The sequence below is a fragment of the Polypterus senegalus genome, chromosome 16 (assembly GCF_016835505.1).
Source record: "Polypterus senegalus isolate Bchr_013 chromosome 16, ASM1683550v1, whole genome shotgun sequence".
NCBI lineage: Eukaryota > Metazoa > Chordata > Cladistia > Polypteriformes > Polypteridae > Polypterus > Polypterus senegalus.
In genome coordinates, this window is record NC_053169.1 from 9,277,810 (window position 1) to 9,291,836 (window position 14,027).

Genomic DNA, 14,027 nt, shown 5'->3' on the forward strand with positions numbered 1-14,027 from the left:
GTGATACCTTTTGCTTATTGCTCGAGAAAATTTGAAAAACATCCATTGGAATTTAACTTAGTGTCCCCCTCCTATTGAAGCGGCAGGCATGAAAAAACAATAAACAGTTCATATTAGAAAAAAAAAAACTTTACATTTTTGCAGCTCCCGATTGCGACAAAAAGAAAAAAGATGTTGCAAGTGAATTCGGAATTTCGCCATCGACACTGTCAACTTTCTCGAAAGACCGAGCAAAAAAAGAAGAAAAATCTCAGGTTGCAACAATATGCGACCTGCTGCATTTGAAGACGCCGAAAAAGCAGTTTTTATGTGGTTCAGTGAGGCTCGTTCAAGAAACATTCCTGTTAATGCGGCATTCATTCAAGAAAATGTGAGGTTTGTAAACTCTCTTGGGACCTCCATCAACTGGATAACACGCCGAGGAGCGTCCCGAACTCCGATCACCGCGTTGGTGGAAGACTGTTTATCCATTTCCAGAGCAACAGCAGCTCGCCACCGAAGAAAACCGAAAAAAATCTCGATTGGTGAAAAGGAACATTGCACATGCAGGGAACAGGATTACTTGGCCACTGATCTGGTCACAACCCTGCCTGACTGCTGTGTCTGTTTATCCCGCTACAATAAATAACCCTGCTGTTCCTGTTTCAAGCTGAATAAAGCTGGTGTCGCTCAAGTACTGAGACTCAGCCTCGTGTTTTGGGGTGTAAGACAGGGACTTATAGCACGACCACACGATCTTTTAGGATTCGCTTCTGTGGCGCTTCACTGCAGCAGTATGAGCCTGATGTTGCCCTGGCAACAGACAAACAATCTTCCACAGACGCGGCAATCGCGCTTCGGGACGCACTTCAGCGTGACGTTCCTGTTGGTTGGGGAGTGGGGGGGATCCCAAAAGAGTTCAGAAACCTCACAATATGAAGGAGAAAAGGGTGATTCAGCTTCTGATTGATAACTGTGCTGCCCACAGCATGCATCCGCATTTAGATAATATTTGCGTTGAATTCCTCTCACCCAATTGCACAGCAATGCTTCAGCCATTTAATTTGGGTATCATTCGCACCCTGAAAGTGTATTATCGCAAGGAAATGCTGAGAAAAATTCTCGTCAACATAACTTGTAGACAGGAGAAGATTAAAATTAACGAGAAAGAAGCTATTGAAATGATTACAAACACCTGGGCGCAAGTTAAAGAAAGCACAATAGCAACAAGTACAGAATCGCATTACAGCAAAATTTTCATTACAACAAAATATTTTTTAGGTCCCTGGCAGTTCGTTGTTACAAAATTTTACCTGTACATGTAGTTTTAACTCTTCTGTTACTTAGATTTAATGTGTTTTTCTTTGTATATTTTCAATGATCATAAGAAGAAAAACCTTAAGGTAAAATGTATGGGACAGTGCCAAAAGATGCTTGTTTCAAATGTAATATAACACTAATTGTTTGTAGTTTTAACCAGATTCTATAAAATCACCTTGTCCTGGAGATTACAGCTCTCATTGACTGAAAATAGTATGCCTGCTGAGCAGAAAAATACTTTTGAGAATCTGTGGTCTGATATCTTATCTTTAAACATCTGGAGGAACTTCATAATCTGCAGAAAATATTTTTAATTGATATTTACCTGTGGCCTTGTTCTGTTCTGCATGCAAAGAAGTTGACAGAACTTGGGGATAATTTAAAACTAATTCTCTGTCTCTACAGTTTTATTGTGACTTGGAGCCAGCAATTAAGATTTAACACCGCTTTGTTACCCCTGAATACTTTTCGCACGTTCACCATTGAAAACTAAGGTTTCTTAACAGTACTGAACATTTTGTACACAAGTGCTGAGCTTCATGTGTAATTCACACACTCGCTGCTTTGGTGAGATTTTTAAAAGATGACACTTCATTGGAGGTGTGTTTTCTAACAGCAAGACATCAGAGTTGTTTTTTTATGATTCTTTAATTACATTCTTGGGCAAAATGTGAAGAACACAGAAGACGTGGTCATAGACCTAAGAAAGAAATATCCAGTGCGTGTGACCACTGTTATAAATCGAGAATTGGTTGAAGCACAACCTATAAGGACTTGTGAAATGAGGTTAATGATGAGCTGAAAGTTTTTTTAATTGTGCTCTGACTACAGTTAAGAGATTTCAGCTTAGGTGCTAAAATAGAAAAGCTTTACTTATAGCTTCTCTTTTTTTACAAGTCGCTCTATATACAGTATCTGTTTTCCAGAGTGGTTTGTCAAAATGTCAGACATGAGGTTTTACAAATATGAGGCTTTAATAAAATTAAACTGCTAGCAGACTCTTTGAGACTGACTGAATGACTTTGGAAAAGCCATAGACGGCCCTTTTCCAAAGAAAATAAAAAAGGTCTGTCAATTCCTGCTCTGCACTATTGTTCTTTCGTAACATCAATACAATAGTGTCATGCAACAAAGAATAAAAAGGATAAGAAAATATTAGCATTTGTAAAATAGCATTGTCAAACCTAATTCAGAGTCTTGGAGACCCAGATGCTATCCCAAGAGCGTATGGGCGCAGACAGGAAAGAATTCAAGATGGAGTGTAAGTCTTTCACAGGACCCACTCATGTATGCACTCAATATAGTATGTTCACTCATACAGGTTATATTTAGAATTGCCATTTAACCTAACATTGAAATCTTTTGAGATATCAGGGTGGGGAAACTTCAGAGTACTTTACCCATGGAAAAGTCCATGTAGACATGAAAGGAATGTGAAGATTCTTCATTAAAAGCGACCAGGGTTCAGATTTATAAAACATGCATACACATGAAAAGGGGCTCTAAATGTGTTTTGCAGATTTCCATGCAAATGTCAGGATTTATCAAAGAAAACTTGATGGGAGAATGTGCAGATATTTACGACAACTCTGCGGTGCCCTTGGGCAGCATTTAAGAGAAACTGGGAAATGACAATCCTCTCAATCAAGTGAGGATATTAGGGTTAACCAGCTAAGTGAAGACTCAAGCGCATAACAAATCCTATCACTGAGCCGTTATTAGAATGTGCATTGACATTGTAATCATATCAAACCTCAAAAGTGGTAAATCTTTTAATTTAATTAAAAGTGTATTTGCACTGAAAAAACGGTTTTGGTGTTTCAGCAGTTTATATTGGCTACCTGTTGTCACTTGTCAGAGAACTGGTCAATAGGTCAGGAATATTTCAGCAAAGCTTCAGCTCTATCCTGCCTGTTGTGCTGGAAGCCATTAGCTAACTGACATGGCTACATCCAGTTTTCATTTAGTGTGGGTAAGTCAGATTTTTTTTTTTTTTTTTTTGCCATACGCCTTTTCCTGTTTTATGGTGTTTTCACGCTCAAATCTACTCAACGTTTTACAAACGAGAGTACATGTGTTGGATTTGAAGCCCAGGGTATTGGGTCCATGAGGCAGCTTTGCTAAACACTGAGGCACTGTCCTGGCCCAAGATCATATTTACCATGTTTGTTTAAAGACAAGCTGAATAGAGTATGACACATATTGTATTTCAACGCAAGTTTTTTCCTTTTATCCATTGTTGCCTTTTTCATATTTTACGTTTTTCAGTTCTAACACACAAGGCCAGTTGAACTTCAGTTAACAAGTAAAAAAAGTTGGTCTCGACCTTTATCTTAAATTGGATTAGGTGGATGAAAAAATATATGTGCACAATAAATGTATGTACACACACAAAATAATATACAGTATGTTGTGGCAAAGGTGCTATATAGGCGTCAACCCGACACAGACTGACAATGGAGGCACAGGTAAAAATAAACAAAAAGATTTATTTTTCTTCAGCCGTGAGGCACGTCTTCCCTGTGTGCCACAGGCCCTACACAGTCCACAAAACACAGAAAAGAAAACAACAACCTTTTTTTATATAGCACATTTCCATACAAATAATGTAGCTCAAAGTGCTTTACATGATGAAGAAAGAGAAAAAAATAAGAGACCACTAATTAACATAGAATAAAAGTAACGTCCAATGGCCAGGGAGGACAGAAAAAACAAATAAAACTCCAGATGGCTGGAGAAAAAATAAAATCTGCAGGGGGCCCGACGCCACGAAACCACCCAGCCAGCCCCCTCTAGGCATTCTACCTAACATAAATGATCAGTCCTCATTGTATTCGGGGTTCTCATGGAAGGACTTGATGATGACGGTCACGTCCACAACACACTCTTCTTCTTCCTCCACTCCTCCCAGGCAGCTTTGTCCTCCTCCTCCTCCCGTCTCTGGTGCCTGGAGTGGTGGCTGCTGGCTTCTTATATAGCCCACCCAGAAGTGTTCAGGTGATAATTAACCTAATTCAGGCTGCACTTCTGGGTGTGGCTGCTTTCCAGCCCACATGGGCTCATTAAGCCATGCAGCTCCCCCGGCGGTGGCCACGGAGCCCAAAAGGGATGAACTCCAGTGTACATAATTGTGACCCCGATGCAACCCGGGGGGCAGCCACCAAGTGTTCCGGGGGACGTAATGTGCATCCCATGGCTGCTTCCCCTTATCCAGTGCCAAAGGGGCGTCCCGACCGTGCGCCACAATGTATTTGTGAAAATATCTAATGCAGTTTTAATTATCTTTTAGTCTTATTTGTTTTTCTCATAAGAATGTGCATCATGTTACTGATTATTGTTTTGTAATAGCCAACAGGGTTTGCTCATTGAACTTTTGAAAATAGTAAATGTACTGATTCTGCTTGGTTGAGAGAGAAAAAAAACAAACAAATTTTGAATTGAATTAGCTTTATTGCCCAAAAACAGAAAAATAAATGAGTACACAAGACCAGAAAATAGGTTACTTTGAATAACTCTCCATTATAAAAAAAGTCTTGTGACGATACAAGACTTTTTCCTGTGACGAGACGTGATCTCTTAAAGATAGACAGAGAGACACTTTCACGTCCCGTGAGACGGTCAAGTCACGTCCTACTTACAACCTTTGGAAGCAAGTCCTGTGATACACATGCAGAGCAGGTTAGAGATGATGGAAGTAGGAAAATTCGAAAGTCTCACAAAAATGAGAGTAAAGATCGCATTAGTGCAAACAAACGGCAAATATTAATTACTCGGTGAAATAACGGAACAGTGAAAAGAAATCGAATAGTGTTTGAGGATGTCTGGGGGGGAAGAGAGACAAGGCAGTGAGACAAAAGGACAGCTGCTGTGCAGGCTTTTAAGAGTTTGAAGCACTGCACGAAATGCATATCACGCGGTACGGCAGCAGCTGATCGAGCAAAGAGGAGGTAAAAAAGATGTATTTATTTCCCATTGTATCACCATTTAAGCGGGGGTTTTGGAGGAGCGACTGCGTCTCCTTGGTGTGCGTTCAGCCCCCCCTCTTCACAACAGCGTGTAGCGCTGGTGGGGGTTTTTGGCAAATGAAGCGAGCAAGGGGAGAAGCCCCCTAGTTTTCAAGAAAGAAATGTACATATTTAACAATTTTGCTTTATTTCACAAAGAAAACTTCACTCATGTGTAATTTGGTTTCTCTGTTTTGATTAAAGTTTGTGAAACCAGTTAGACTCAATTGTATCTTAGTTTTATTCCAATGCGTGTTACACTTAGTGTGCTTTTTTAACCAAACAACACACAAGATGCAAACAAAATGCATTTTTACATCATATTTATGAAGATTCTGTTCTTTTTTTTTTTTTTTAAGATCAATGAAGAAGAAAAGAGGATTGTGAAACCCTCGATCATCAGTTCCAATGTGAACATATCAGGTGTAAGACTTGAAGAAATGGAGATTTATAAGGTGAGTTGAAATAAAAAAAAATATCTTATTTTTAGTTTTTTTTTGTCCTTTATAAGGCTTTGATTACTTTCTTGAAGGTAAATAATTTATTTTGTTGATTGTAATGATTTCATTACAGTGAATAAATTGTAGATCATTAATAAATACAATATTATCTTCAAATAAAATACAAAAAATCTTTTAATCTTTTTTTTTTTAATTTCTTAATGCTAGATTTGGTGTTTTTATACAAAGTGTGGGTATCTTCATAAGTGTCTCTAAATTGGACTAAAATCCAATCTCGGGTTATTCGTGAATGAACACTTCATTCACAAATGCTACTACTATCGTGTATCCATTTCTAAATTCTTTGATAAAACATTGCTGCATTTTTTTACTTTACAATCCAGACTTTTTTAAAAACCTCTCTAGATTAGTCTTCATCTCAAAAGCAGTGGCAAGATTTTGAAATCATGAATGCCAGGTTAGCTATTAAATATGTCTTCTGTGTTAATTTAACTATTAATATGTGTCTTTATGTGTTAACATAGACACGACCTCCACAGTCTGTTCAGTTTTCTGCTTGTAATAGAAGCTTTTCTGTTGTAATTATTATAGTCAAGACAACCATTATTGACTCTGGAAGGAACGGATTAACTTTACAATGCCACAAAGCAAATAATTTAGAAAAAATTACTTAAATTGCCAGGGCATGAATTGATGAAAAGAGCTCTTTAAGTTCCTTCTGTAAGGAAGTTTTTCTGAAATGATGAAGCTTATTAGTCATCTTCAGTTACTGTGAAAAATATTTATTTGCCTTCCATACAAAAGACCCTGTTGTCTATGAGCAGTACCTTCAATCATGCATAAAATGTTAATTCCTCAATCCATTATGAATTTCTTTTATCAGGTTTGGGATATTGCGTGGAATACTTGTGCTGTAATATAATACAAAGACAAATTTGCAACAAAGCGTAGCAGAAGCTTGACTATGCTGTAAAAATGTATTAAATCTTCTGTAGTTGAATAAATGCTTCTAGGTGAAGACATCACAACTTAATAATGGTATATCTCTTGGGATATTTGTAAAAACTTTTAATTGTTGAATTTATCATAAAAATATTGCTCCTCTGAAGTTACCTAATTTTTTAACAGAAGTTTGTAGTAAGAGATGTCTTTATTTGTGAGCGATTTGTCATATTACTAAATAATCTGACCCTGCAAATTAAACCAAATCTTACTAAAACATTTGAATGGTGGAAACAATTTATTCACAAAACATACTTCATATGTGTAGGATGATTTACAAGAATATCAACACATGGACCATATGTGGCACAGAAATTGTCCACAAAAATTGTATATAAGTCTATACATAGCAGTACCATTAGTGTTAACATAATTTTCACTGACCCTGTATATATAAAAATGAAATAGAGTAATTTAGAATTTGTCCAAAAATGAATTTTGTAAACCAGGCTAAATGTGCCTATACTTAAAAAACTGAGATATCACATTAACACAAGTATTTACTATGACAGTCGAAATGTGCCTTTGGTGCATCATGTTCTTTTACTCATTTTACTTCTACACCTTATTTGGAATCCACTTGTAGTCAATTTAATTGGTTGGACTGATTAGGAAGGGTACACATAGTCTATAGAAAGGCCCTCAAATGAGCGAAAACCAAGCTATGACATCAAAGACATTGCCTGCATACCTTAGAGGCAGCATAGTGTCGCGGCACAGATCTGGGGAAGGTTACTGGAAAAATCCTATAGTATTGAAGGGTCACACTCGCCTTCATAATTCTTAAATGGAAGAAGTTAAGAACAACCACTACTCTAGAGGTGGCCTGCCATCCAAACCAAGAAACCATGGGAGAAGGGCCATGGTAAGAGAAATGACAAAGAACCCGATGGTCACACTGGCAGAGCTCCATAGAACATGTGTGGAGATGGGAGAAACTTTTAGAAGGGCAGCCATCTCTGATCTGGGTTTTATGACAGAGAAGCCAGACAGAAGCCTCTTCTCAGTAAAAGAGAAATGAAAACCTATTTAGGTGCCTTTTTGCAAACTCTAAAGGACTCGAAGACTGTGAGAAACCAAATCTCTGGTCTCATGAAATCAAGATTACCATCGTGTCTGGAGGAAATCTGGTGCAGCACGCCTAAAGTGACTCTTCTCCATTTGGCCTTTAATCAAGACCCTTAACTTGCAATTGCTTTGTCCTGGGTATGATGTTAATCTGCATCTAGCCTTGCAAGCAGGCCCCCCAACTTACTGGGAAAACCTGGGGGTTGGTGGTGGGATTGACACTCTAGACACTGCAAGAAGAAAAACTCACAATGTTTCAGTGTGGTCCTGAGGTGTCGCCTGCTGCACACGGGTCCCAATCCAAGTGGTTCAGCATGTGGTGGGCGCAGCAATGCACTTTCAGCACATGCTCCCATCATCCTTCTCCTCTGTACAGTACTATTGCAAGGGTGAAGCATGATTGTGGCAACATCATGCTGTGGGGGGGTTTTCTAGAGGAAGGGATTGGGAGACTAGACAGGATTGAGGGAAATCTGAAAGGAGCAAAGTACAGAGAGAGACTTCATGAAAACCTGCTTCAGAAGTTCTGGGCCACAGGTTCACCTTCCAACAGGACAATGACTCCAAGCACAAAGCGAAGACAACACAGGAGTGGCTTCGAGATGGCTTTCTGAATGTCCTTCAGTGTCCCAGCCTTAATACACACTTGACCCCAGTTGAACATCTCTGGAGATGTTTAGTAAACTCCTTCATAGAAATAAAGATAATTAGAATGCCAGCTTGTTGTTGTGTTACCATATATAACTTTTTTATACATTACATTAAGTCAAACATTTAAATAGGATTTCAAATTAAATAAAAAATGTTAACATGAAGATGTTAGTTGTAATGAGTAGTGATTTGATCTTGGAAGTGGTGCTATATAAGTAAAATTAATTATCAATCAATCAATCAACATTTACTTACAGTGGTGTGAAAAACTATTTGCCCCCTTTCTGATTTCTTATTCTTTTGCATGTTTGTCACACAAAATGTTTCTGATCATCAAACACATTTAACCATTAGTCAAATATAATACAAGTAAACACAAAATGCAGTTTTTAAATGATGGTTTTTATTATTTAGGGAGAAAAAAATCCAAACCTACATGGCCCTGTGTGAAAAAGTAATTGCCCCTTGTTAAAAATAACTAACTGTGGTGTATCACACCTGAGTTCAATTTCCGTAGCCACCCCCAGGCCTGATTACTGCCACACTTGTTTCAATCAAGAAATCACTTAAATAAGAGCTGCCTGACACAGGGAAGTAGACCAAAAGCACCTCAAAAGCTAGACATCATGCCAAGATCCAAAGAAATTCAGGAACAAATGAGAACAGAAGTAATTGAGATCTATCAGTCTGGTAAAGGTTATAAAGCCATTTCTAAAGCTTTGGGACTCCAGCGAACCACAGTGAGAGCCATTATCCACAAATGGCAAAAACATGGAACAGTGGTGAACCTTCCCAGGAGTGGCGGCCGACCAAAATTACCCAAGAGCACAGAGGCGACTCATCCGAGAGGTCACAAAAGACCCCAGGACAACGTCTAAAGAACTGCAGGCCTCACTTGCCTCAATTAAGGTCAGTGTTCACGACTCCACCATAAGAAAGAGACTGGGCAAAAACGGCCTGCATGGCAGATTTCCAAGACGCAAACCACTGTTAAGCAAAAAGAACATTAGGGCTCGTCTCAATTTTGCTAAGAAACATCTCAATGATTGCCAAGACTTTTGGGAAAATACCTTGTGGACTGATGAGACAAAAGTTGAACTTTTGGAAGGCAAATGTCCCGTTACATCTGGCGTAAAAGGAACACAGCATTTCAGAAAAAGAACATCATACCAACAGTAAAATATGGTGGTGGTAGTGTGATGGTCTGGGGTTGTTTTGCTGCTTCAGGACCTGGAAGGCTTGCTGTGATAGATGGAACCATGAATTCTACTGTCTACCAAAAATCCTGAAGGAGAATGTCTGGCCATCTGTTCGTCAACTCAAGCTGAAGCGATCTTGGGTGCTGCAACAGGACAATGACCCAAAACACACCAGCAAATCCACCTCTGAATGGCTGAAGAAAAACAAAATGAAGACTTTGGAGTGGCCTAGTCAAAGTCCTGACCTGAATCCAATTGAGATGCTATGGCATGACCTTAAAAAGGCGGTTCATGTTAGAAAACCCTCAAATAAAGCTGAATTACAACAATTCTGCAAAGATGAGTGGGCCAAAATTCCTCCAGAGCTGTAAAAGACTCATTGCAAGTTATCGCAAACGCTTGATTGCAGTTATTGCTGCTAAGGGTGGCCCAACCAGTTATTAGGTTCAGGGGCAATTACTTTTTCACACAGGGCCATGTAGGTTTGGATTTTTTTTTCTCCCTAAATAATAAAAACTATCATTTAAAAACTGCATTTTGTGTTTACTTGTGCTATATTTGACTAATGGTTAAATGTGTTTGATGATCGGGAACATTTTGTGTGACAAACATGCAAAAGAATAAGAAATCAGGAAGGGGGCAAATAGTTTTTCACACCACTGTATATAGCACATATTCATACAAAAAAATGTAGCTCAAAGTGCTTTACAAAATGAATAGAGAAATAGAAGACACAATAAAAAATAAACATAAGTCAACATTAATTAACATAGAATAAGAGTAAGGTCCGATGGCCAGGGTGGACAGAAAACAAAAAAACTCCAAAGGCTGGAGAAAAAAATAAAATCGGTAGGGGTTCCAGACCAAGAGACCGCCCAGTCCCCTCTGGGCAACTAAATTATTATATCTAAATTATTATATCTAACAATGTTAATATTGTACATTTCCTCATTCCACTGAGGATCATGTTAGGATAATGTGATGAGTAAGCTAAGGGATAGCCAAGTAAGCTATAGTAAATGGGAAAGAATGAATGTCTTAAAATATGCACTTCTGTTAGTTGGGATAGACGACTGTATGTAGGTCACTTTATTATTTAACGCTGTTCATTTTCAAATGATGCAGTGTATGCATAGAAGGTTTTACAAAACTGAAATTTCACAAAATAAATATAAACAGTCAAAGTACTCTCATTGCCTCAGTCAACATTTACTGTACCATTCTGGTGGATAAAGAACTGCATTTTTCTTGGACAAACTTGAAGGGAAAGCAAGCACTAAAGCAATCAAAAGTTTCTGGGTTGGTTTTTAGTCTGCTAGTGCCACAACATTGCACAAACAACTCATTATTCTTCATTAGGAGTGTAATGTGATTTGCACCACCTAATCTAAACCAACATATGTTAGCTGAAGGACTAGATAAAGAGGGTAAGTATAGTCCTGAGCATGCCATGCCATTTTTCTAAATAAGTTATTGTCTTATTAATGTGTTTAAATGACATTATTTGTAGCCAGAGCATACCTCTCTGTATCGTTTTAGCAGGAACACCTAAGGTCAGTCAGTACTTCAGGATATAATACCAATCTGATGTTTTACTTGTGAGACTCAAGGTGTAATAATCTCTTTATACTGCCTCTATTTTTCTTCCTCACTTGTAAAATGGTTGTGCCCATCATTGGAAAGATAGCTCAAATTCAAATACAGAACATAAAAAATACCATGTCAAAAGAGACCGTAATACTCAGGTAAACATTTAATAGGATGATCAACACAGGCTTAATTACATCAAAGACTTAAAAGAAAACTCTTGCCCTTAAATTTTGCGTCAGAGTCATGGTTTCAAAGGTAGGTATTCCTGATGCCACATTTCCTTTAGACCGGGGTCCTCAATCATGGTCCTGGAGGGCCGCAGTGGGTGCAGATTTTTGCTCCAACCCAATTGTTTAATCAGAAGCACTTATTGCTTCTGCTTCACTTTAGTTGCCTCGCTCATTAAGATTTTGAACCCTTATTGCTTATTTTAGTCTTAAACAGCTGTAGTCTTGGTTTTTAATTGCTCCTAATTAGCAATAACATGAAAATGACAAAAGAGAGCAGCATTTCTCCATTTAGCCTGATACCATTTACACCAGTTTGTATTTATCATGCACTATTGGGTTTAATTAAACACTTGGAAGGAAAGTGAAGAGAAGAAAGTTAAGGACTGAGAATTACTCCTCCATTTTAGCCCTCAAATCATTTGGATGATATCCTTAGAAAGGGGAAGAAAATCGAGGATATGAGAATTACCTGACATAGCAGAGTCAAAGCACTAACAAGCTATGAAATTAAATTATTGACAATTGCTTTCTAATTAAGCGACCAGGTTAGAACAAAAACCTGTAGCCACTGCAGCCCTCCAGGACTGTGATTGAGGACCCCTGATTTAGACTAGTGGTTATCAACATCCAGTCCTCAGGACTTCATGTGGCTGCAGGTTTTTATCCCAACCAGTTTCTTAATCAGTCAGTGATTGTTAACTTTAATTGATCTCATTGTTCAATTACCTGACCCATTTTCATTCTTTTATTTTGTAGTTAGAAAGGTGCAGTAGTGTCAGATTTACACTTCTATGAAACTGAGACATATTTGTATTTTTTCAGTATCTTTAAATGCTTATTTTGTTTTTTTATAGTACAAATGGCACTGAAAGGAGCAACTACTTTATTGTTATTCACATGTATACTTATTACTAAATAATTTTCATATAAACAGAGCATTAAGGATTATTAAAAAATGATAATGGAAAAAAATCTTACCAATTTAAGACAAACAGATTCCTACTTCATTCAGTAAAAATATAGCATGGCCAGTTTAAATTCAGGGTGGTTGTTAAGAGCCTACAAAGTGGGGGAAAAAATGTCCTGCTTAATTCAGAGAAGAGTCCAATTAAGAGAATAAGTTGGTTGGGACAAAAACCTGCAGCCACAAGGAACCCTGATGACCGAACATTAAGAACCAGTGATTTAGACAATAAAGGAATCGGGCACAAAGTGTTAAAATCACTTAATTCATACATAAATTGGTAATGGTCACTAAATAGGCAAAGTTTATGTGAAGGAAATCTTACATATACATATTTACTTATGTATCAAATCAATTGCCGGTTTCTTTTTACGCTTAAACTTAGCAGCTTGCTGATTCACTTCATATTTCCTCTGCCTATAATTGGTATGGAAAAGAAGGACTGAAGGTTTCACATTTCAATTGGAAACGCCTCTGATGCGCTAAGACAGGTATCATGCATCATACACTGTGCACAAAATATCTTTTTAACAGTTTGTGTTTTAAAGTAGTGTTATTTCAGCAGAGAAATAATAAACTAAATATTGCCATCCAATTCAAAGATATGCTGATATATCTGCTTTTTTTAAACAATATTTCTGTATACTTTGTACAGTATTTCATATTTATGTCAGCACTGACTTATGCTTACCACATTGCTTACCTTTGCCCTCCATATAACCTGTAATTTTCTAGTCAATTCCTTAGCCACATTTTTCAGTACTCGTTAAATGTGGATTTCATTTGCAATACATTGTGTTGCATCATTTGAAACTTGGACATTTTTTCCAAATTTTACTTGTATACATATTGTTGTGCTAGACGAGTTAGCAAAATAAAGAGAGTGCAACCAGGAAAAAAAAAGACATAGTAAGTATTCAAAAACAAAATGAGAGCTCAAGCTATATTAGCATCAAAACTAAGATGAGAGGAAAGAAATCCAAGTCCAAAAATACATGCACAGGTTATTGCCGAAAAGATCAAAGACAAGATTTTAATTTAGATAAAGTAAGTAAGGTTAAAAAAAAAAAGTCCAGGAATCTGAAAAATTTTGGTAGGGAAGTGAACTTGAGATGACCTTTTTATTGCCTCACTTCATTATCAAAACCCATGACCTCTAAGGATATGCCTGTAGCATCATGGAGTGCTATCCTAATTACAGGGTGACAATATGGTGCAAATGATAAAGAAGAATCAAACCTAAGGTCAGAGTCAAAAACTTCATAACCGATATCAATTCTAGGAATAGGAAAACTCCCCAAAATGACAGTTAAAACAGCAAAATTGACAAAGAAAAGCCCACAAAAAATTTATCAAAAGCTCATTTGTAACATTCATGAATAACATTTATTTCTATAGCACATTTTCATATTAAACATGTAGCTCAAAACATTTTAAAAGATGTTAAAGATAAAATTGCAAGTACAAAGAAAAATGCTAAATCTTCTATATAAATAAATATGTAAATGTTCGTTTGTTCAAAATCTTAAATCTCCGAAAGTTCTTCACCGATTGCTTTG

General features: G+C 37.4%; 1 protein-coding gene across 1 annotated transcript in view; it reads left to right on the plus strand.

The window, feature by feature from the left end:
* The window catches only part of prim2 (DNA primase subunit 2), a 438,807-nt gene that overhangs the window by 55,928 nt on the left and 368,852 nt on the right, over positions 1-14,027 (plus strand). The window contains exon 6 of the mRNA XM_039738199.1: positions 5,663-5,758. Coding sequence (XP_039594133.1) covers positions 5,663-5,758 — 96 coding nt within the window. The remainder of the gene's footprint in view (positions 1-5,662; positions 5,759-14,027) is intronic.